The following is a 24,613-nucleotide window of genomic DNA, read 5'->3' on the forward strand; positions in this document are numbered from 1 at the left end:
GAGCGCCTAAATCGGACAGAAAATTTTTAACTTTTGACAAATATAACAAAAGCGGCCAATTTCAATTCTTGCTACAATAACTCTTTCAGTTGAAAATGTTTCCACACAAATAAGAGAAATGTTTAACTTTAATGTTTAAAATTGAGTTAAGATATCTGGAGCCTCAAAAGGCTGTTTCAAATTTAAAAAAGCTTAAAAGGGGTAAGGGCTAAAAAAATTCTGCGGCAATTTAAAATTAAAAGAGCTAAATGTAGCCCCGAAAGCACTAAAATGGCAACACTGGTATTGGTGTTTGATAGTCGTGTAAACCCAGAGGACAAGCTTTGATGACAACGTGAGAGTCGCTCCATTACAAGAAAGAAGCTTGAACTGTGTTGTTTGTTAGTTTTTTTTTTTGTAAACAGCATACCGGCATAAATCCATATTCATTTACTTTAGTTCCTTCGCGCTACTCTTTAAACACATATTTTGTTATGAAAAAAATTTTGAGTGGCAGATAGTTTTTAAAACATACTTGAGAAAGCGACACTAAATATGCCACCTTTTACTATTATAAGCATAGCAGGGATCTCTTGTTATGTCTAGAGCAACCTATCAGCTGATCATCTACGCGTTTTTTCGCAATATACCGACACCTTCAACTATCTTGGGAAATCTGACCACAAATAATATTTTTAAAATACGTAACTTGAGCTTAGATTCTAATGATTAAATTTTTAATGAGATTTTTTCAATATTTTCTATAGAACATTTGTATATTCTAAATATTATCGCTGATACAATGATCCCAGCGACAACTGGCGTGACATTTCTTGGAATATTACACCATATGCAGCAAACATAGGATATTTTTTTCAAAGTGGGACTAATATGACTAATAGTTCGGCTTTTAAAAATATCTTGATTCCAGCAGATACATATTTTACAGAAATATTTACTATAATATAGGCATGTATCCTACATACATACATATCTGCATATCTTCCCAATTTCATCAAAATCTGTTCCGGCTCGTAGTAGAAGAATTATTACAGAATTTTATAGATAAATATTAAGAAGGTTAAGCTTTTCGTGCCTCCTAACATTCCTCAAACTTATAACTTAATTTATATCATAAAAATATACGATTAAAAAATATCTGTCCTTCGTAAGATTCCCCACGATACTAGTAACCCATCTTACCGCATAGATACCAAATGATTATTCATTTTTAAAACGTGGCAGCAGTGTCAGTAAAATCTAAGCGATTACAACTTCAAGGATAACAAAACTAACTGGAGGCGGAATCAATGTATTCGATAGAAGTGCCTAACACCGCGTGAATTAATTACAAATCCCACTTGTCATAAGCGTATAATTGTTAACGCTCTAAAAACTTCTACAAACATAAACTTTATAAGCCATGCATACATAATAAGACGACTACGGCAATTACATGGAATGAGCATATAAGAAGAAGATATCTACAATTGATAACGCGAATATGGAGAGGCTGCAAGGTGTCAAAAACATGGCTGACGCTGGGACTGAATGCTGGTATGGAGGCATCATCTCGCACATTTGCCGAGCTATAGTAACTATGCCAGCTTGGGCAACAGAAGAACAGCGTGCCTAAAAAGTAAGTTGTCTAATTGAATATTCCATACACGAAAAATGAATTACGACAATGAAAAAATGAACGAATACAAAGTGACAGAGTGGAAAATGGCGAAAGTAAAATATAAAAAAGTGTGTTTGGTAAAATAAAAATGTAATAAAGTCGATAAATATATGTAACATTAACTGCAGGCAAAGTTAAGGGGAAAAAATAAGACGTGGACGAAACAGATAAAAGTATAAAATTGGCATGGGCAAAATACAAAAATTGCCTAACTTAAACCTTATGTACATAATTCCTTTTATAGCTCCACGACATTGAATACATACATATTTCAAAAATGCAATATTGACTGGCCGTGTCGCTTGTCAAAGTACCCGTAATTCATATTAAATACTTGTAAAGTAATTTTAAATTAATTTAATGAAATGAATTTAATTTAATGAAGCAGTATGGCTACATGTAATTGTTTTACGCTCAGCAACTGGCAAATAGCATCCACATACACGCGTGATAATTGCAAAACATGAATTTAGTATTTAATGTGGAAAATTTCAATTTTGCGAAGCCAACTAAATTTTCCTGGTATTCCTGGTTTCATTGAAGTAAAACTTTGCCAACATTTTGCGGTAACCAAGCCAACTTAGATAAATAAAACAAAAAACACAACAAAATCAAAAATAAGGTCCGGTTTCACAATCGCATGGTCGAGTATAAAAATTCTTAAAGACTTAAGGCCTTATTCATAAAAGATATAATAGATTTAAAGAGCTTTATAAAGTGACATTTTCATAAAAAATTTACGTTTTATAAAGTATCTAAAGTCTTCTTTATTTTTTATGACTTTTGGTGTTAAATTACACCACACGATGAAATCAATATGTATATTTCTAAAGAAAATCATAAAAGCAAATCATTTTGTTCAAAAAAATAACTTAACTCAACTATGGAGCCATGAAGGTATAAACCGGAGCCAGACGTAGACAAGATATTTCTATAAATTTTTAAAAATGTATTTTTTTTTCTTAAAAAAAAATTATCGCTAAATTTGCGTTTTTGGATTTTTCCAATTGAAGCTGTGTTTTTATAAACGTATTGGTTTTTTTCTTTTATGATCAAAAAATTAAATCTTAAAATAACGGTTGTGGAAGATCAAAAAGATAAAAATTACAAAATAGCGATTTAATGTGACAAAAAAAAAATAAAAATAAAAACCCAAATTTAACAGTTATTCTTGATTGAAAAAAATAAAAATCATAAAATAACGGTCAAATTACATCGGAAAAATAATAATCCAATTTTAGTAGTCAAATTATGAATTTCATTATAAGGATCATAATCGTTGCGGTCACTGGTTTATAATAGGGATGGGTAAATTCTATATTCGAAGATTCGGGATTCGCATTTTAATCGAATTTTAGCTCAAAAATGGCGAATTTTTGAAATCTAACTTTGTGGTGCTAAATTCGTATAAATTTTTCTTTCTGTAAAATACATCGACTTTTTTCGATATGAAGCAACAAAATATTGCATCGATGTATCGCATAAAAAAATTGATATTTTCGATGCGGCGAATGAATTAAAATTATCCAAGAAAATGGAACTATCGGAACTTCGATAAATATAGTGACGTGGAATAATGTCAATAACATTAATACATAGGCAAAAGTGAAATAATGTCAATTGACATTAAGTCAGTTTGGAATTGATTCACACTCTAAAAGTGAAATATATAATATGTTATAATAATAATAATAATGTAATATGTTATAAAAATAGATTTCGTTATGTAGACTTAAATTCACAAAATGAAAGTTGGTTTATGTCCTCGAAAATATGGCCTATGTATTAATGTCATTGACATTAATTCACTTTTAAGGTTTGTATTACTGTCATTGACATTATTGTACGTCACCATAAATGTTTAAGTATTAACTCACAGTGCAATGTATTTATTGATTTAAATAGTTACACAACCCAGCTATACAAATAAATTCACGAAAAACTAAATAAGATTTCAGATGCTTTATGATCTTAAAACTTTATCTAATACTTGGTTTTCATTGTGTCAAAAGTACTGACATCAAAAACTGCCTTAACTTAACAGCTGTTCACTTGGTGTCAAATACATCATAAAAACTGATGAAATTACATCTACATGTCAAAGACTGTCGTCAAAATTTTGGTGTCATGTGATTGACACTCCGTTTTTCGTCACTGATGTCAAATGTGAAGTTAAATTTTTGACGTATGTAAGTAAAATTTTTTACGAATGTAAGTAAAAACTACCAGTCGTTTAACTATGGACAATCCAAAAATGCTTTCCGATTTTCCACCTAAAAGTGTCAAAGACCTATTTCTGGAGTTTGGTATGTTCACGAAACTGTGAACTCGGTCCTATGTTTTTTTAATTTTTCTATGCAATTCTATTTCTATTTGTTAACGTAGCTTGTGATTTGTGATATTAGACCCAATTAGTTGGCAATGTGGCTGTCAAATAGATACACTTCGAGTGATAGGAACATGGAAACGAACTTATGTATGTATGTATGCATGTAACTTACTTAAATCATTCTTATATGCGATATTTTATTGGTATGAGGGCCACACATTCAAGCTAATAACAATGGCATAGCTGCTGAAGAAACCAACAAAAGGCGACAAGAATTGGGAAAATTCATGATAGCAAATGAAAGCACTTAACTCTAAAGCAAACACACAGACACGTGGCATACAAAAAGATAAGGAGATACATGTCAGCCATTCATCCTGGTAGCCACATAGCGAGAGAACTTTACACAAAAAAAATATGAGAGTGGATATGTAATGCATACGTACATATATACATAGATAGCAAAGCGCTTATAATACAGACAGGATCCACCCACATTTGTTTTGTGCCTGGATGTGGTAAAATTTGCAAAAATTTGAGAAATATGCTTGTACAAATGTATGTATATACATACAAAGCTCCACAGTTAAATGAAATTAAACATTAGCCGAAATGAAATTAGGAAAGTAATAATAATGAAAATAATAATCAAAAAAGAACCAAAACAGAAACACAAAAATAAAGTAAAGTTGAAATGTTTTGCAACTAATTAGTGGAAAATTTTATTAATTCGAAATGTTCTAGACAATTTCGCACTGCCGTTGTGTTTGTATCAGTGTTGCCAGAACTTTCGCGGCGATCGGCTAGATTGGATGAAAAAACGGCTAAAAACGGCTAAAATGTTTCAACTAGAATATTTTTTTTAATACATAAATAACAATTTGAAAGACTAGTGAACTCATTGAATTTTTTTGTTCACAAAGATTATACGTAGCAAAGCTTCACATCAGAAGTCATATTTGAATTAATTAAATATAAAATCAGAGATAGCTTACAAACTTATGGCGTTTTCTTTTCTATTATACGATATTTCCACGATTCATAATTCGCTCTCTAAGTAATTCGCTAAGTAATTCGTGAATTACCCTGTTTCCACGACACACACATTAGTAATTCGTTTGGCAGCTCTCGTTCTTGTTCTTGTTTTTCGCTATTTATTATTATCGAAAATGGAGCTAAAATTAAAGTTATCATCAACAGTTTTAATTTATATAGAGAATATTTTATTAATATTATTCCATAACTAGAAAAAGTGCCAGAAAATGGGACCAGGAAGGTGAAAACTTCTATATATTTCCGATAAATATTAGAGAAGGCACCGATTCGTTCGTCATTCGCATGGTAATTCGATTTGAATTACTTACAAATGAGGTAATTCGCTCTTAAAATTTTGTATGGCGAATTACGTAATTCGGAAGGTAATTGGCAAGGCGAATGACGAATGGAAGAGCGAATGACGAATGGGAGAGCGAATTGCGAATGGGAGAGCGAATTACGAATGAGAGGGTGAATTACGAATGAGAGGGCGAATTACGAATCGTGGAAACACCGTATTAAAAAATGTTGCCTTCTTATATATATTGTAACATTTTCAGTAGGTTCCATTTTGTCCCGCAAAATGGCTAGAAAGTATGGCACTCAAATAGTAAAACCTCAAAATCGTTTTGCATTCTTTGGTCAAATTTCTTTGCTATGACCATTTTAAATTTGCAACATTTTTCCTAAGTATCTTTAGAATAAATGAAAAAAAAGTAAAAATACGTATCAGAGAGAAATATGTTGTTTCGAGACATATAGTAAAACTTTACGAGGAATAATTTTGTAGAACGTTTTAACCCGTTAGCTCCCTCACAAAAGGGTCGTTTTGGCCCTTTTTTTAGAAAGTCCAAGTAAAATGGCATTTTGAAGGTCGCTAGGGCGTTAAAATATTCGAGAAAATTATTTGCCATACGATTTCACTAGGGGTCCTCTCGGACAAAACCTTTGTATAAAGAATCTGTAAGTCCACAGAAAATTAAAATATGCCCCAACTTTTTATGCTTTATTTTATATTTCGTCTATATATGTGTATAACTCTTGCTCTTTCGGGCTTTATGGTTCGGGAAGTGTAAAATCAGCATCGAAATCATCGCTGTGATCAGAATCTGAGTCACACATGATGTTCCCGTGTGATTCCAATGCTGGCTCTACTGCGTCATCTTGAAATTCTTCATGATCACGATCCTCAAACACGTGCTTATACCACCAACAATATTCTGCAAGAATTGCATCCGGTGCAAATAATTTTCTAGAAGGTTTTAACCCTCTATCGACCTTCAAAATGACATTTTATTCGGGCTTTATAAAAAGAGGGCCAGAACGACCCTTTTGTGAGGGAGATAACGGTGAAAATTCATTTATAAAATTTTTGTTTATAGAAAAATGCATAAGTAAGACAGTTTGGGTACGGTTCGGTTATTTGTACAATGATTTTGAGTTATCGTGTCCGAACAAGTGACCCGAATAAAAAAATTTTACACATACGTCTAGCACAGCGATTAAGTTTCAATTTAAAATAAAGATTTCCGTTTGAAATATGCACTTTTATTGTAAATTTGGAGGTGGATTTTGCGCAAAAATACTGTGGATGGCGTAATCGGAGTTGGACTGATGAGGTTATTACTTCCAGTGCGGCCGAAGGCCACAACTCGGAAATAATAATAATAATAACAAAAATAAAGTATGTTTGCACCATGATGCAATTATTCACAGGTATTGTCTTCCCAGAGAGTTCTACTCCACATCGAAATTCGTGCTCTTTTATTTTCTAAGTGTTGTGAATAAAACTTCACGCTTAAATTTAAGACATTCATGACAAAAATTTTATGAAGAATATCCCCGCTACGTTCTCCCAAAAATAAACTGAGATGCAAAATTTAAGCAAGTTCTGCCTATTTTTCTTTAGTTTATTTAATGTTTATTATTTTTTATGAATATGTAACTCATTACTTAACAAACACCATATACTACATCCAGATTTCAGACTTTGTGTAAAAATTATGAAAATTCTGCAAAATTTTAGAAAAACTGTAACTTTTTAATCAGCTAAAATGGCGCGTCCCAGTTTATACATAAATATGTATTTGAGTCACTCGGTTAAAACAAAGAATATTAAAATCGGCACGCTATGCGAAGACTTTTCGGGTTAGAAACAATTGTTTTTCAATTTTATATAACACAGTCCGATATGAAAATTTTCGCAGAGATAAGACTACGCATTTCTAATAGATTTTGGATCACTAAATTTGTAAAAATAAAAACTTGTATATTTGAATTTTAATAAAATAAAGCAAATAGCAAAATCGGCTAAAAACCGCTATTTTTTCAAAACTGCTAACAAATCCGCTGCCGGCTAAACCGAATTTTCTCCGGTTGTTTGCTATCGCAGCCGGAAAACGTCTAAAATGGCAACACTGTTTTTTAGTATTCTCTCGTTGGCAAACTTTGTCGTCTGTAGTCATTACCATTGTTATCATTTGGCAAGTTGCTGTGCGGTTGTTAGAAGATAGCCTACTTATAACTCATGACGCATTTAATGAAAACTTTAATTACATACATACATGAATACATATCACACACTATCTTCAAAAGGGACACAACCAGGGTTGCCACTTTTTTACTACCAAGAGCTGGTTCAAAATCCTACCAAAATGGCTTATTTCCTCCCAATTCTTTTAATCAAGACAGCATTAAATACATTTATTTTTTCTGGTCTTTTTACTTAAAATAAGATATCCAGTAAACAAAAAGATCCGAAAAAAGTGGTGTGTACTTTGATGTATTTCGACCCACTGAATACTTCTCATGATTCAATAATTAAAGGTTTGCTCACTAGTGACATTTGAGTTTTGACACTCCCTTAGCTCCCTTACAAAAGCTTTGCACACACACACGAACCCACATACAGTGCCTTGCTAAGGGAGCCGATTTTGTCAAGAGGGAGCGAAAAAACTGTTTTCTGAAGCAAGCCTTTTATTATTGAATCAGAGTACTTCCGACTGCAATTATGTAGAGAATTTCTATATCTAAAATGTAGGATTTTTATCTTTTTGATTAATGCATCTTATTTGACGCAGTCAAAATTTTTGGCGTTGAGTTGGACAAAAAATAGATCCCATTATCAAACTAGGCTCAAAAGTTGCGGAATGCGTGACACTGTTTTAGAAATACATAATTTTAAAGAAAATCAATCAGTTTTTGGAAAACAATATTTTATATTACAAATTTCAGAATTTTTAAAAATTTTTATAGAAAAACGGGTTTGAAATTTTTTTTTCGGTTTTAAATGCCATCAGGGTGGCCTCTCTGTGCCTAGGTGATGCAAAAGGCAAAAGTAAAATGATATCCGAATTAGGCGGGAATGCCCCACATACATATATATGTATGTCTACATAAAATCGCAGAAACCGACATCGGAGCAGCGTAGTACAGCTAAAAACTACAAAAGGTTGCCCGCAGGGAGGAGTTTTATTCCCTCTCCTGCTTAGTTGTGGACGAACTCCTACGGATTTTCACCGACAATGGCATCCGCCGCCAAGGCTATAGTGCAAAGGGGACTAAACCTGGCAAGAGACTGGTGCGTGATTACGGGCCTCAGCATCAAACCTTATTAAACGGTTATCGTCCCCTTTTCTAACACTTCCAGGCATGAGGAACATTTCAACGTCGCCACCGAAGTTAAGTACCTGGGACTAACTCTAGATTCTAAACTTCTGTAGAAGGCACATGTTGATGCGCTCACTTCCAAATCTACGAGGGCACTAAAGGTATGCAAACGTCTGGCAGGGAAGACCTGGGTCTGTAGTCCCAAGATCCTGATATGAATATATACCATGATAGTTAGACCAATAGTCACCTATGGAACAGTGGCTTGGGTCTCCAGAACCACCTTCACCACGGTGAGGCGATCCCTCACCAAGCTTCAACGTCAGGCATGTGTATGCATCAGGGGGGCAATGCGCACATGACCGACGGCAGCGCTGGAGGTGATTCTCGAAGAAGCAAAACCCTAGCATTGAACAGCGACAAGCTAGGCTCCCGAATTCCATTAGCTTTACACCCCAGAGATGATAAGCCTAGGGTGGTTAACTTTGCCAGCCGACTTGGAGCACCTCTCTCATGGAGAGGCATATCCAATCGAGCTCGTTGCAATGGTAGATGGCTCGAAGACTCCGGAAGGTATTGACTCTGGCGCCTATGGGCCGAGTATCTTCCAAGCGGAGGTCTATGCCATCAGTCTGTGTGCAGTGATCAACCTACATAGGAATTACCGTAATGAGAAAATTTTAATATTGAGCGATAGCCAGGCGGCACTCAAGGACCTCTCATCATTTGAGATCAAGTTATCCTTGGTTCTTGAGTGCATTGATAGGCTCAACAGCCTGGCGAAGTACAACGACATCCAACTAACTTGGGTACCAGGTCACATAGGAGTTGCGGGTAACGAGGAAGCGGTCCGACTAGCTAGAATGGCGGCCGTCTCGTCGCGTATAGGGCCTTAGCCCTTCTTAGCGATTAGACATAGCACAATCAAGGAAGAGCTCAGGAAGGAAAGGAACAGGCTAAGGAATCAACACTGCGAATGCGAGGCGGTCGCGGGAAGACAAGAGAGGTACCTGGGCCAATACTGGCCAAGTGACGAATCAATACAATCGGATTAGATGAAGTACTGTAAATATATGAGGGCACAATAGATCTCTTGGTCGCAGTGCATACCTCTATTGATTATCTATCTATCTGTATATCTATGTCTACATAAATGTTTACAATAACGCATTAATGACGTGGTTTTTTCGCCTGCCACCGGAAAAGTAAAATAACTTTAAAAGAAAATACAGACAAATAACTTATTAATTTCCATTAAGACATATTTCTGTATTAAAATTAAACCAACTTATTAAAAGAGAAATTATTGAACGCAAAAGTGGAAGCAGGCCATTCGTGGAGCAACCATCTGTCGCAGTGGTGAGCAAGTGGTTGGCAGTAAGCATGATGGTGGTGGTGTCCTCGAAATAAATATATTATTCATGTCATGTTAGTTGCTGTAGTCACATATATTTATATATTTATATATAATTATATATGTATATATGTACATAATTACATACTCGTACATAGAAGGATGGCATACGAACAGACGTTAAGTACTACTTCCATAAAGCATTTTAGCTCAACACTTAGTTATTCGGGTGGTCTGGACGGCGTTGAAAATAGTTTTGATAGATTAATTTCACACACACTGTTCATGATGTTAAAGAACGAGTAATTTTTAAGCAAAAAAAAACCGAAAACTACCTTTCCGATGCAAAAAAAAATGATCGAAATCGGTTGACGTGGTCCAAAGTTATGCGGTAACATACATAAAAAAAAAAATAAAAAATAATAAAAAAATGAAATAATAATAAAAAATATTCCGACGAACTGAAAACCTCCTCCTTTTTGGAAGCCGGTTAAAGACTCAACAACAACCCAAAAAGAAAATCACATAATTTTTTAATGGAAAATGTGGTTTTTATGCTTATATTCAGCGATGTTCAATTCACGAATGCCACTGAATTCAGCTAAAATATTATGGGGGGATTTCATAAAATTAATCAAAACTTATAATTCGCTTGTGGAAAAAGACCCGATATTTCATTGTTTGAAGCCGGAGACAGTTTAATGTACATGTGTATGTATATACTTACTTTTTTGTGCCTTTTTTAAAGAGTCTTCTGCTGTTCTTAACTTTGCTACGCATACATACATATGTACATTCATGCATAAATGAAGGAACTTATGAAATATTTTTGTGATTTTTAAGAGCTTGATGCAGTAAATTATAATTTCATTTTTGAAAAGTTTCACTTTGCCTTTCTGGATCTGAACATGTCGGCCCTTAAGTAGCATATTTGTAAATGGCTTTACAAAAAAATTGTTTTGCGTGCACACCGTGGCGTATACGTAATCCATTGTGTATTGGCGAAGTTGCGTGCAAAAGCTGTTGGCTTTTCATACATTTTCGGTGGATTGAAACAAACAAAAATATTTCAGCATATACATATTTATGTATGTACCTAAATACACATATTGATGTTTAGAGCACACTTATGTACATATACATATTGTACACGTGTAAGTATATAAAAATAAGCAGCTTGTTTTTATATACATAGTTCGTCATCTGGCGGTTAAATACACATGCTTATATACTTACATACATAAAATAACTTACTTGTATAATGGGTTTATTAAATGTGGTTGTTGATTAATGCTTGTAGACAGTTTTATGTATCTACTTACATGAAACCTTTGGCAACTAAGTAAAACATATTTTTCAACCAAATTTTAACCCAATATTTCTCACGCGTGTGGACCATTTTAGCCTCATTTTGAAAAATTTAGAAGAAAAATAAGTTTTTAGACTCGATAGAGAGTTAAAATACATATTCAACAAAAATATTCCCCAGAAAATTTCAGTGGGGGTGTTTTCACGCGGAAACAGTGTACAATAACGGAAAAAATTGCATGATTTTTTCTTTTAACAAAATTAAACAGGGTTGGCATAATTTTTATAATAGATCTTTGAAACTTGCTATACTCATAGACTAATGCCGAATTTCCACTAAGCAAATATTATAACTGAAACTATTTACAAACATATAATCAATGCAAAACCTAGAAACCCAAATTCAAAATACCCTATAAACATTTTGGCGAACGTTTGAAAATGACCTTCGATATCCACAATGCATATCGAACTGAGAACGAACTCATAACTAATCTTAGTTTTCCAATGTTCAGACTAAGCCAAGGTGCGTAACAAAATCACCATAAACTCCATGAGAAACTCGCTTCGCAATGTTCATAATATGTCGAGCAAATACCCCGGTCGGTTCTGCAACAATTGCCTGTCGATGTGACATCGCGTACAAGCGTGCACCAACCGAGATCGATGCCGCCGATGCCATGATAAGTACCATACCATGTTGCATACCGACGAAGAGCCCATTAACTTAATTCCTTGGAGCCAGCAAGTCGGCAGCAAAGCGGAAAGAGGAAACGTTCTGTACGCATCGGGCTCCGGAACGGATTCCCGATTTCTGCGCCCTAAAATGGAAGGCGGCCAAATAATTAAAGCCGTAGCGGAAGCCAGAAATTTCCTCGCAATCGGACACCCGGATTTTCGGACCCCTGTCCCCCCGCGGTTCATAAAAGAAGCGGCTCTCTGTCACAATGAACAACGGAAGCGCCGTGGAGGGGAAACTGGACCTTCCGCGCGCGGCACATAAGCGAAGCCATTTCTAGACGTGGTGAGTAACGGGGTAGATTGGAGGCTCGGCTTTGCCAGCTGCCCGTCTCAGGAACCACCGAACCTGCATGATCTCGCTCGAAAGACCATGTAAAAACTCTTGGAACAACGGAACTCTGTAGCTCGCAGCTGCACCAAGAAAAGAAAGTTGAAAGAATAACACCAAGAATTAGTCAAATATAGAAATGTTTTGGTTTCCAACAAATTACTCCATTGATGATGTTCTATGCTAGTTCACATGCCCGGAGTGCTTCACTGTGCCTTAAAAGTATGTATTTTTGTTTTGTCACTCCCTCCGAAAACTCGTATGGTCTCGTTCATAAAAAAAAATTAAATATGTAGATCAAGGCGAATTTATATAATGTGATGTTGTTTCATCAGCTGTGAGTAGCGTTTGATTGTCAAAATTTTGTATTTCGTTAGCGAGTGAGTGAAAACGTGAGAGTGTTTGTATTTTCTGTCGCCCTTTTTCATTCGAAGAAGAATAGCTGAAATTTGACAATGGCCCGCTAAAACCAAAAACAAAATACAAGTAATTGTTGTATTTGTTGAATCGATACCACCTTATATATATTCGCCTTGATGTAGATTTAAAAAACTTTTTGAAGTTAAATTTTGAAATAAATGTGAGTGTTAGCTAATATATTTTCGAAATTTCTTAGAAAGTAGGTAAAGTATCGACTTTCTCATTGGGGTTTAATTTTTAGTGCTATAGCTCGAGTCTACGTATCGCGCAATTTCTTAAAAAGGAGAACTTATTCATTATTATCTACCTCTTCTTGCCTCAAACATATGTTCAACAATAAGCTTGCTTAAATCTCTTTAGGTTAATACCCGTATTGTAATATTTAATTTAGATCATCAATTTAATTGAATAAAATTTTTCAAACATGTGTTAACCATCCTCAAAAATATGTTCGGCAATACATTTTCACAAACCTCTTTAGGTTGCCAAATAAATTGCAATATTTAATTTATCTTGTCAATTATATTAAATTTTCAAACAGTTGGCAACCCTCCAAAACTTTAAGCCGAATCATTCATTTCAGCTTCTGGGAGGATTACTATACAGAGTGTCCTAGACCACCCGGCCACCCCTTCTAAAATGTTTATTTTAATGGAAAATGCAAAAATTGGAACTACCAAGTGGGGGATGCCCTATCTTTTGGTCGTATTAGTTACTTCGGGGTTCGACCGGAAGTTGTTTGAACTGACCGGAAGTCCTTTTTTTAAACGGGATACATGTACATCCTTTAACCATAGTTTCAGAGTCTGCATATAGAAATACGTAACTTTCACTTAAAACTTTTTTTCGGAAGTGCCTTTTTAGATCTCTAAATAAACTTCGAAAGTCGACTCGTCCTGAGGGTCTACTCTGCATTGCTATTCGAAATGCACATCGTTGGGATTCGAATACTTGGCACTATGAATTTGTATTGGTCCGTGTCGCTTTTCGAATCGCATTGAGTTTCGAATCGTAATATTTAGTTGACCCCCTGGAAAATTGACGAAAATGTTTATTAATTCAAAAGTCGGGGACGTTCTACCCTCTGGTGGCGTAACCGATTTCCGACTTCGACCAGAAGAGCGGTAAACAGGCCGGGAATCCATTATGTTAGCCGGAAGTCCATTCTAGAAAAAAGTATTTTTGGCCACAGAATCCGAATCTGTGGTAAAAACATGTATGTTCCATTTAAAAAATGGGCTTCCGGTCAGAGAAAAATACAAAGCATCCCCGTTTTGGTGAATCCTATTTTTCCGTTTTCCAATAAAAAGTTTAAGTTCGAGGGGCATTTAGAGGCGGAGAATCTGAATCTTTGGTAAAAACAGGTAGATATACCCTATTTAAAAAAAAAAAAAATGCACTTCCGGTCAGTCGAAACTGTAATTCAATGATACGACCAAAAGATAGAGAATTGCAGACTTGGTAAAATATGTAGTTTCCGTGTGCGCATGGTATTCTGGGTGTTGGTATAATTTAGAACATGCAAAGGCTAATCAAGTCAACCCAATAACTCAAAACTCATAAATTTGCACATTCAGGCTTCTGGCATAAGGGTGACGATATTTATATCCATTTCCTAAAGGAATTCTTCACTTTTTTCACAAAAGCAATGATGATTGTTTATTGCTTAAATACGAAGGTCAAACGACATAATAACGGCTGCCCAAACAAAAACTCTTATATTCTATTTTTTATTTTTTATTAACTTACGTGCTTGCCCTTTATTGAAACACTGCTCTTTCTGCTTTGTTCTCACTTTGCGTGCACCTTTTTGCAAATCGAATTGCGAACAACTAAAGCCAATTTACCGATGAGTATTAACTTAAAAGTATAGCTATTTATGTTATTTTCTGCCCATACAAAGGCAAAGAAAAAATGGGAAAAACATCAAACACTGCCATATGGAAATACCGATAATTTGTTTTTAATATGCAAATTAGATTGATATGATTTAGTTTCATCCAAAAAATGTTGCCTTTGCACATTGTATTTGATGTTATACTCAACCCTGTAAATGGAATGACTTTATAAAATGGGATGTTTAAATCGCATTTTGTTTTATTGAAATTCAGTATTAATTTTGTGTGCTTTGTTAATTTTTTTTGATAATTTGTTTCTATAGCTTCAGTTAAATAGCTCATGAAGCATTTTTTCAGGAAAACCCTTATTTCTTAAAGAACCACAGAGTGATGAAGTTTATTTCTTGTTTCGTTCAAATTGATTTTGGAAAATATTCTTTCCACATTTGCTGTGGCAACTGGACATTGGTTTCAACGAATAAACCTTTTCTCTTAAAACTTGACATACTAAAATGCCGAAATAGAACACACAAAAATTATTTTTACACTATTTTTACACTCGTAAACAGTTTGAATGATTTAAAAAGGATGTTTTCTTGACTTGTTCGCTATAATACCGGAATTGTTTAGAAGACAAAAATTTAGAGAGTTGCCACCTGTTCAATAAATTTGATTTAAGTAAATTGATAAGATAAAAAAACTATTGTAATAAAGTAAGAATGCTTATAGCCAAAACTACTTTTGAGGTGAGTTAAAAAAAGAAAATAATGATAAATAAACATTTTTAAATTTTAATTCAATTTAATTGACAAGATGAATACAATAATACAATATGGCTATCAAACTATGTGAAGAGGTTTAGGAAAGTTCACTGCCGAAAATACTTTTGAGGAGGATTGCCACCTCTTTGAAAATTTTAATTTTATTTTAAATTCCATATAAGAATATTGCTATAAAACTATATAAAGAAGTTTAGGAAAGTTTAGTGCCGAAAATATTTTTGAGGAAGATTGCCCCTGTTTGAAAGTTTTAATTTTATTTAATAAACAAAATAAATTAAATACCTATGTATTAATATGGCTATCAAACTAACGAGGTGGAAGAAATTTTACTGCCGAGGGTCGCCAATTCAATGCAATTAAATTGATAACATAAAAGAAAATACCACAATACGGGTGTCAAACTGAAGAGTTTACTTTCGAAAATATTTTTAGACGGGTTGCCACCTATTTTAAAATTACTATTAAATTTAATTAATAACAAATGCTTAACATCACAACATGGGTATCAAACAAAAGAAATTTGAGAAATCTTTGGCCCGAAAATATCTTCAACTAGCAAATACCCGGTGTGCTTGGAACTGGGATGAAAAGTTTGTGGAATTTTTGAACCGCATCGATTATTGGATTTTGACATCTCTATTGCAAATAATTCACCGCCAAGATACATACGGATAAATTTATTGTATGACCACAACTCAAAATAAATACTTTTATACTCGTGAGTAAATAATTATATTATGCATCTATGTAATTGAAACCTATCACTATCAGTTAATCAATAACATACTAGTTACACATTGTCTATGTTTATATACTCAAGTATGTGTATGTATGTATGCATGTATAAGGGCCACTTACCTGTTGTTTTGCTTGTTGTCAATAAGCCATTTTCGCACAGGATCAACAGATATTTAATTAGTAGATGAACTAAGATGCTGTGTTGTAGCAAACACATTGCCATCAATGTAATTGATATCGCCCACGTCGTTGATTGCGTGCGTCGCTTTATAACTTATGAAATTGTTGGCCCACGCCAATGGGCGGGTACTGCAGACTCCACGGTTGCCAATTGATGTTATTCTTATAACTATAGATGTTGCGAGACTTTCATTTTGGTAACACCGTACACTTAATTGTGTTGCTTTATATAATCACTCTCTATACACTTGCATGCATATACATGTGTACATATGTATGTATGTATGCGTGTAAATTAATATTTTAAGCACAACTTTTTCACGGGATGGGCGATTGGTGGTAGTTGTTTTATTTTTCCCTTATTTGTGGTTGTAATACTATTTTTCTACTGAACTTTGTTTGGAAAAGTTTTGTTAAATTGTCTGTGTGTGATTGATTTTATTTTTGTTTTTATTATTATAATACATTGTTTGCTGCTTTGCCAATCGCTTTCTGTACACTTTATTTAATTTTCTCTCCTTTTTTATAGTGATTTTTTTAGATTAATCATTTCTGCTTATTCCTTTGATTTGTTGGTATACACAAAAACTTTTAGCTAAGCAAAGAAAAAAAGCAAAATTAAAGTAAACTTTACAGATTCCTTACTCTAAGTAATTAGCAGTTGCTGACAATGTATTTTTCGAAAACTCTTGGTTAATATCTGATATCTCAAATGAAGATATATCAAATATTTTAGCGACTGACCGATTCGTATATACATCCATTTTCATGTGTGTGTATTTATGTACTTATATAAGTCAGTTTGCAGCAGCACAACACTCGCTTCCCTTTCATGTCAAGTTATGCCGATTGGAAATTTCAAGTGAAATCAAGCCCTTCTATGCCTAGTCTTTCAATCGCAAGGAGGACTTCATCTTCTTCTACTATCACCAATGGCCAATCTAGCTTAGCCGTTGGTAACGTGTCTAATCCATGTGCGAGATGCGGTAACCAACCAATGACTGAATCGATTTAAGCGTTCACTGAAGTCTGCAGAGTCTGTCTAAAATAAAGTGCGGCTGCAGGCAGATGTATGTCTCGGAGCAAGCGACTAATAAGTATATATTTTAATGATGGGCTCAGGGTCTGGTTGTGCATTGGATAGAGAACCCACTACGAAAATGCAAACTTTCAATGAAAAGTACTGTAAGCCTTCGGATGAGACCCTTGGCTTTTCATCACGGCAAACTTGCAAAGAGTTATCTTTTTTTGAAAATACAGCCGATTTATACCCACCTTAAAATGCACTCGAATGAACAACTACTGTGTATAGAATCCGTTAAGCCGCACCTGGCTAAGAAAGAACGGTTTGTCTCCAAACCAAATTTTACAAGGGATGACGGAAAGTGGTTCAACAAGGCATCGTGAAAATGTGCCTATGCCCGCCTGCCCACGAAGAGCAAAGACAAACATCACCGCCTTCTAAGAAACGGGACGGGGCAAGACAGGAAACTAATAGAATCTGGGGACGTTAAGTAGAGCTGTCGTGCGAAGGAGCACCGATTTTATCAGATTTGTGGTGGGAAAGAGACTCCATCGCAAAGTATTGTCTTTAACTCCGTCGTCAATTCTGGCTTGTCGATTTTAATTTCAAATATTGGATCTTCGAACCCACCGTCGATTCCGCTCTCATAATAATATATCTGAGACTGCTCGTTGAAGCACGAAACTTGATAGCCTGCAGCACTGACTTGCCGAATAAAAGGATTCATCAGAATTGAGGGCAATAAATAGAGCTTAAAATAAAAATAGCTTGAGATGCTAATCGAAAAGAAAAAGCTCGAAAATTCAATGGGAATATCTTTCAAGCTAAGGGCTTCAATACCAGGACTGGGAAAATGCTCAAAGCAACATGGCGATACCGCTGATGCGTTGAATAAGAAAGTCTACACCAGCGTAAAGGCGCATTGCTGGCATCCCTAAGCTCGGTCAAGACGACAAGTCGCGACGTGAGTTTAGCCTAAATTTGCTTGAAAACCGAAAGGTCTCTGGAGCCTGCAGTGTAACAGCTAAGCTATTCGAATCCGGCGACGAAGAGCTAGCCCAATGAATGATTGTCCAAAGAGTGGAATCGTAGCGAATTTTGTAAAATCAATCCTGTTGTTTTGAACAATTTTCTATTTTATCTTGACACTTTCGACACAATATACATATTGTACTATAAAAAGAAGACTGAAGCAGCTCATAAACGTACTGATGGGATGTTATTAGAGGATTTTCATAAGGCGCCAAATTGTGTATAAGTCTATCGACACAGACTACAATGGGAAAAGAGATTAGTTATGTCAACTACATATATATGTTTTTTTCAACACATGAATTGGTTATAGTTACCAAATCATGTGTTGAGAGAAATATATTTGGAAGACTTTTTCTGAGTGTACTTATTCACTTTTGATAGTATGGAGAGCTGCTTGCATTATCCACGTTTAAATTGGCATCCTTCAAAGCTAGTAGCTCCATCCAAATTGCGGGGAACCTCGCCGAGCCGTTTGAAACCAAAGAAGTTGTAAACAAGACAAGATGGGCAGTATAGCCCATTGTACTTAAGGAGGCATAGATTCAGGGAATGGGGTGGGAATTCATTGCTCTTCTGCGAATGAATCTTAGCAGTTTGTTGAGAGAAATAGAATGTATCTCGTCCTGACACTCTCACAAATTCAAGCTCTTTCCACCTTGTAACGGAGCTCAGCCTCAACTTATATTCCTCGGCTAGCTTTGAAAGGATGCGATTGGTTTCCAAGGCCTTAACAGCAGATGATTGTCACTGCAGATCCTCATTTTATGTCCGCGCCACCTTACGCCAATTATCCAGTCTGCCGCTCTCAGTATTGCAGAAACTTTCGATTGAAAGACCGTTGACATTGCATAAGAGAGATAGCAAATTCAACAAAGCATTAAGAGCCGGAGCTGGCGACCATATTGCCTATACACACGCTCTTTTGTATAGCCTTTTTAACAAAGAAACCTTGCGCCACCATACTACTGATGAAAACTAAGTATACTCAGAATACATTAGCCCGGTCTTACTAAAAGTTCTCCGATACTGTTCGAAAACTTTCAGCGCTCTTTCCATATCAGCTTCGTGTCTATAGTTACCCCTAGGTATTTCTCATCCACGGATAGACTGAGGTTTACGCCTCTAAGCACAGGAAGCTTGAGACTTTCTAATTTTATTTTCCGTCTAAACACCCTACTCGGGTTGTCTTGCTGGGATTGACAGCAAGATCCGGCATTCTTAAATCTTATTCAAGATTCTCTGTGTCTTAACAAAGACCTCCCTGAGAGATTTACCTGATTATGGATCACGAGCATCATCCGCGTAAGCCGTCTTGAGGGCATCCTCTCCCAACCTCTGCCATAGTATAAGGGCTAGCTTCGTCCCCCACAGTCAGCAATCTTCAAGATAACATGAAGTGCATCCACTTTTAGAACTCTTTGTCCACTGAATGTTTTCCGCGAAGGCACGAAATACATACATCGCCATGGTCTTTAGCGCGGTTTTTGCAGCTTAAGAATATTGACGAAACTTATTGATCCACGCAAGGCGAATTTATACAAGGTGGTGTTGATGGCGAATTTATATTTTCGCCGAGGTACGTCTTAATGTCAAAATGATGTGTTTGTTGTAAAATGAATTCGCCTTGTTTACAACAAACACCTCATTTTGACATTCAGTAGTACCGCGGCGAAAATTTAATTCGCCATCAACACCACCTTGTATAAATTCGCCTTGGATCTACGCATGAACGATGACGCTTCGATAAAATGTTGCTTGGGCTCAGGGGTCATAGGTGGGCAACTAAAGCAAGGGCGCACACAAACACCTTTGGAAGGACCGTATGCAAAGGGACATGAAGCGGAGGCATTGCAGAACAACGGAATCGGCAACACACATTTTCCTATTTTCCTTGCAGTACGAAACTTTTAGTGCCAAGTTTTTTCTGTTTATTTTTAGTATTGAGAGAAATGTTTACTCTCTTGTATCAAATATTTTGTTTTTTTTTACCTTTAATAGAGGTAGGTGAAAGTTGATGATTTATGACAATATTAATACTAGTCATCATTTTTATTTACATTCATACATACATATGTGCAGTGACACATAAAATTTTTAAGGATTTTAACGAATGTATGCGTGTCGTGTCATTCACCTTTAGGTTTGGTTAGATTAGCGGGACTGCTAGCGGAGGCAGACGTTAGGCTGTAAAAGCCCCTCCCTTAAATGTCTAACCTCCGAGTGAGTTTTTTTTTGGTGGGTGTACAGCTCAGTTTTTTGGTGGGTGTACAGCTCAGGGCTCACATGACAAGTATGGAGGCCGTCCTCTTTACCCATTCCAACTTGGCTCTGGACAAAGTCTTGTTTAACGCCAGCCACCATACGGTCACCCTGGGTCTTATCACACCATCCACTGATCTATTTGTGGTTTTATTCCTTATTGTTTGCCCATAGTCGTCTGCAGTCATATGGGGCGCTATTTGCCGTCCTGAAGTGATATTCGATGTTTGGCTTACAGTCAAGTTTCACGCGTAGAATGACTCTCAGGTATCCATTGAGAGAGTAATTTCTAGCCCTCTTAATGTGGGATATTTAAATAAAGGATTTCTATCCTTAGATCTTTACAATACTGAGTGCATTTCGTAATAACTCACTCAGAACCTGCAGATGTTTACTCGTTCCTACGATTGCTTTATCATTAGCATACGCTATGACTTGACAACCAGTGCCCTTTAGAAGTGTGGCATTAACGGTTTGATTCCAGAGTAGAGGGAAGAGAACGCTCTTCTGTGCACATACTTAGTTATGAAACCGTCCCTTAGTTCTGTAATAATATTGGTCTATTCCAGAAGGAGCCCAAGAATCCACCAGACGAGTTGCAACCACCAACCACCCCCAGAAAAAGTTTTCACAACAGATTCAGGATAGAGATTATTGAAGGCTCCCTCGATATAGAGGAAAACTCCCTTGGAATATGTCGGTTCGAGGATAGATTGTAACTTTTTATATTCATCAATGAGCCCCTCTAGAGTTTTTAGAAGAAACGAAGTTTTTAAATATTTTGGTGTCGCATGAGCGGACCAGCTCCGTTTTGGTATAAAAACACTCAAATGGAGAGAGTACTACTTATCTATTTGTAGTTGTGCGGGAAAGATTCCGTCAAGTTCCTTGGATTTGTGTGGTCATTCAATTTAACTTCAATGGTAAATTAAATGTGCTATTCTAATTTTTCTCTTAAATGTGATATATCTACATCCCCTACTTTCGTTTGCTTTCTTAACACCTTTTCGAAGTAAATGGGGAATGGCCTGTGCCGGGCTAGTTGATGGCCTCGGGAAGACAAAGACTGAAATCACCGCTACCCAAGATATGCGGTGGACGGGGAAAGGCAAGGTAAACGTGGAGCTTTGCGCGTCTACTGCAGTTGCCACGTAATGGAGCTCAAATGGTGGACGAAAGTCTAGCACCAATCCACATCAAAGCGATATTCTTCAATATCTCGCCCCGACGGACGAGAAGGCTGCGGCGTCCAAGTATATCTTCGATGAGTGCCTGGAGCGTCCATATGAAGCTACCTCGACATGATAAAAAAAATGTTACTTGGCGATTTTAATATCAATGTGAGATAGAAGGGATATTTGGCGCCGCTGTCGAAAAAATTCAGCCTCCACGGGGCCGCCCGAAACGTGGTAGTATGTCCAGCATAAAGAGATCCATCAAGCTACATGCCTGTCTGCGGATCGAAAAACGAGAAACCTAATCAATAATGATGTGATAGACGGACGGCACGCTGCCAAACATCGACTCGGACCACTATCTTGTTGCAGTCAAGATGCACACCCACCTCTGTGCAGCAAAAAATGTGCGCCCTGCAGTGCAAGGAAAGCTCAACGTCGAAAAGCTGCAATCACAACAGACGGACAATTTATTCGCCACTCGACTCACAAACCTACCCTCAGAGAGCACTCTTGAAGAAGCTGGCAATAAGTACCACCGCCGAAGAGCTAATGGGATTTCAGCGAGCCCGAAATAATAATAATGGTACGATGAGGAGTGTCAAAAAGCCATGTGGGACCGCTTAGGACCTGAAGACGGAAGCGAGGCCTATTTGCCGAAATAAGAAGAGAGATGCCGGAATACGTGAGTTCGAAAAGCCTGAAATACTGGCCGACAGGAAAAACGCCCGAAAATTTTATTAGAGAGTTAGGAGATTTACGGAAGGTTTCAAGACCAGGGCGATCCCTGTCAGAACGACCATGGCGACCTAGTGACCGGTGTCCAGAATGTACATACATTATGGAGGGAACATTCCTCTTGAATGGAAGCAGCACTGACAGTAGTGGGGAAGACGAACCAGAGCCCCCAGCCTATGACGATTAAGTCGATGTCAGACCGCCTTACTATGACGAGGTACGAATAGCGATTACGCGTTTGAAAACAAAAACTAAGCTGCGAGAGGCTGATAAGTTGCAAGCATCAAATCTTATGCATAATATGATGAACGCATGCCCAACGACTGGAATTTAAGTTAGCTCTGAACAAGACTACCCCGCCATACGCGCCAACTACCATGGGATCCGCCTTCCAAGCATAGGTTACAAGGTCAAATCGAGTGTATTGTGTGAAACACTTAAGCCCACTGTCAACGAACTGTTTGTGCCTTATCAGTGTGGCTTTAGACCTGACAAATGTCTGTGTAAAATGACGCTGAGCTAGCAGCTCCTCAGAATTGAAAAGGACTTCTCCGAGCCGTTTGATACCAAGCGAAAAAAAAATTCAAAAAATTAAATGAATTCTTTTATTTAAGAACCAGCATTTAAACCCATAACAAAGTTCTCCCTGGTCATACACAAACCACACTCTATATGTCGCAATCATGCCCGTGGTGGTGTATGTCGCAGAACATGGAAAATTAAAACAGAGGTCCTTGCAGTGTTTACGAGAAATATGTACACATTTAAAGGATTTTACGTTTTGGCGACGGCGAGTACGACGGACGATGGAACGATTAGCTTTACAACGACTCAGTCCAACGAATTAATCTAGCCCTGAAACTATTCAACTCGAAACCCGCTGATCGTAGCGAGTTTAGGGGAAGGCCTACTCTGCGAGGCTTCACTGGGCACTTCCGATTGGTGTAAGTTGGCACAGAAGAGAAACGACTGGCATTTTTTTAAACTCCAAAATCTCTCAGATGGTTACAACGGCAAACAATAAGAATAAGAATAATATCCTGCGACATAGTAAATAAATGCGATTTAAGTCTTAAATTTATATCTAACTAAAGACTATGAAAAAATAACATTCTCACTGCTATGAAGCATTTTTACTGTAGGTATTTTATCCCAGATGTGTATCCCAGAGATGCACAGCGAATTCTTACTTTGTAACTATAAGGACACCCCTAATGCATATACATACATACATATACTCATAGATACATATGTAATTAAAACCGCGAATCGGCACTATACAAATTTGTTATGCATATATGTATATGTATACATATGTACCTTCATGCTGTTCGCCGTATAGAACTTGTATGGTGCTCCTTTTGGTCTACGCCAAACTTAACAACTTCTTACTTACTTTTTTTACGACACGCGTTCACTTCTTTTTTTATTGAAAGTTTTTTTCATTTCTTCGTCTCTGTCATTACTTTGCCTTAAAATATTCCAAGGCTTTACTTTTTATACATATGTACGTACATTAGGGCGGGTCAATTTGTATGGGAGAATTTTTCGACTATGCGCGTATAGCGCATAAGGTTTCTACATGTAATTCTAAGTAAATATTCTGAACAAACCATGGGTCTAAAACTGTTACGGGCACTGCCTTGCCCGCAGGCAAAGCTTTTTTATAGCAGTAAAATCTCTCTCTGCGCATCACTGGTCTAAAATCAATTTTGAGTTTAGCAACTTGCAAAAATAGGTTTCTTAGCATTTTGCTGAGGTGTCGTAAAGAGGTGCTTAAATTTGGTAAAAAAAAACATGCTTTAAGGGGTTGTTTGATATGAGAAATCCATTTCCGCACTTATTTTTTTTTTCTTAAAACTTCCACCACAGGGCGCAACAGTTTAAATTTTCATATTTACTTCGAAACCTATTTTCGCAATTTGGCAAACTTTTAATTGATTTTAGACCCATGGTTTATTCGTCAAATTTGCTTAGAATTACACGTATAATCCCGCTATGTTATACGCGCTGAGTCAAAAACATTGACCTGCCCTAATGTACATACATATGTACATATA

General features: G+C 36.4%; 1 protein-coding gene across 1 annotated transcript in view; it reads right to left on the reverse strand.

Moving 5' to 3' along the window:
* The window catches only part of LOC118737447, a gene marked incomplete in the record, with an annotated part of 206,049 nt that overhangs the window by 171,685 nt on the left and 9,751 nt on the right, over window positions 1–24,613 (reverse strand). Inside the window, 1 exon segment of the mRNA XM_036467942.1 lies at window positions 16,263–16,744. Within this exon segment, the coding sequence (XP_036323835.1) occupies window positions 16,263–16,365 (103 nt within the window).

Source organism: Rhagoletis pomonella, unplaced genomic scaffold (assembly GCF_013731165.1).
Source record: "Rhagoletis pomonella isolate Grant_MI unplaced genomic scaffold, Rhpom_1.0 Rhpom_scaffold_00004, whole genome shotgun sequence".
NCBI lineage: Eukaryota > Metazoa > Arthropoda > Insecta > Diptera > Tephritidae > Rhagoletis > Rhagoletis pomonella.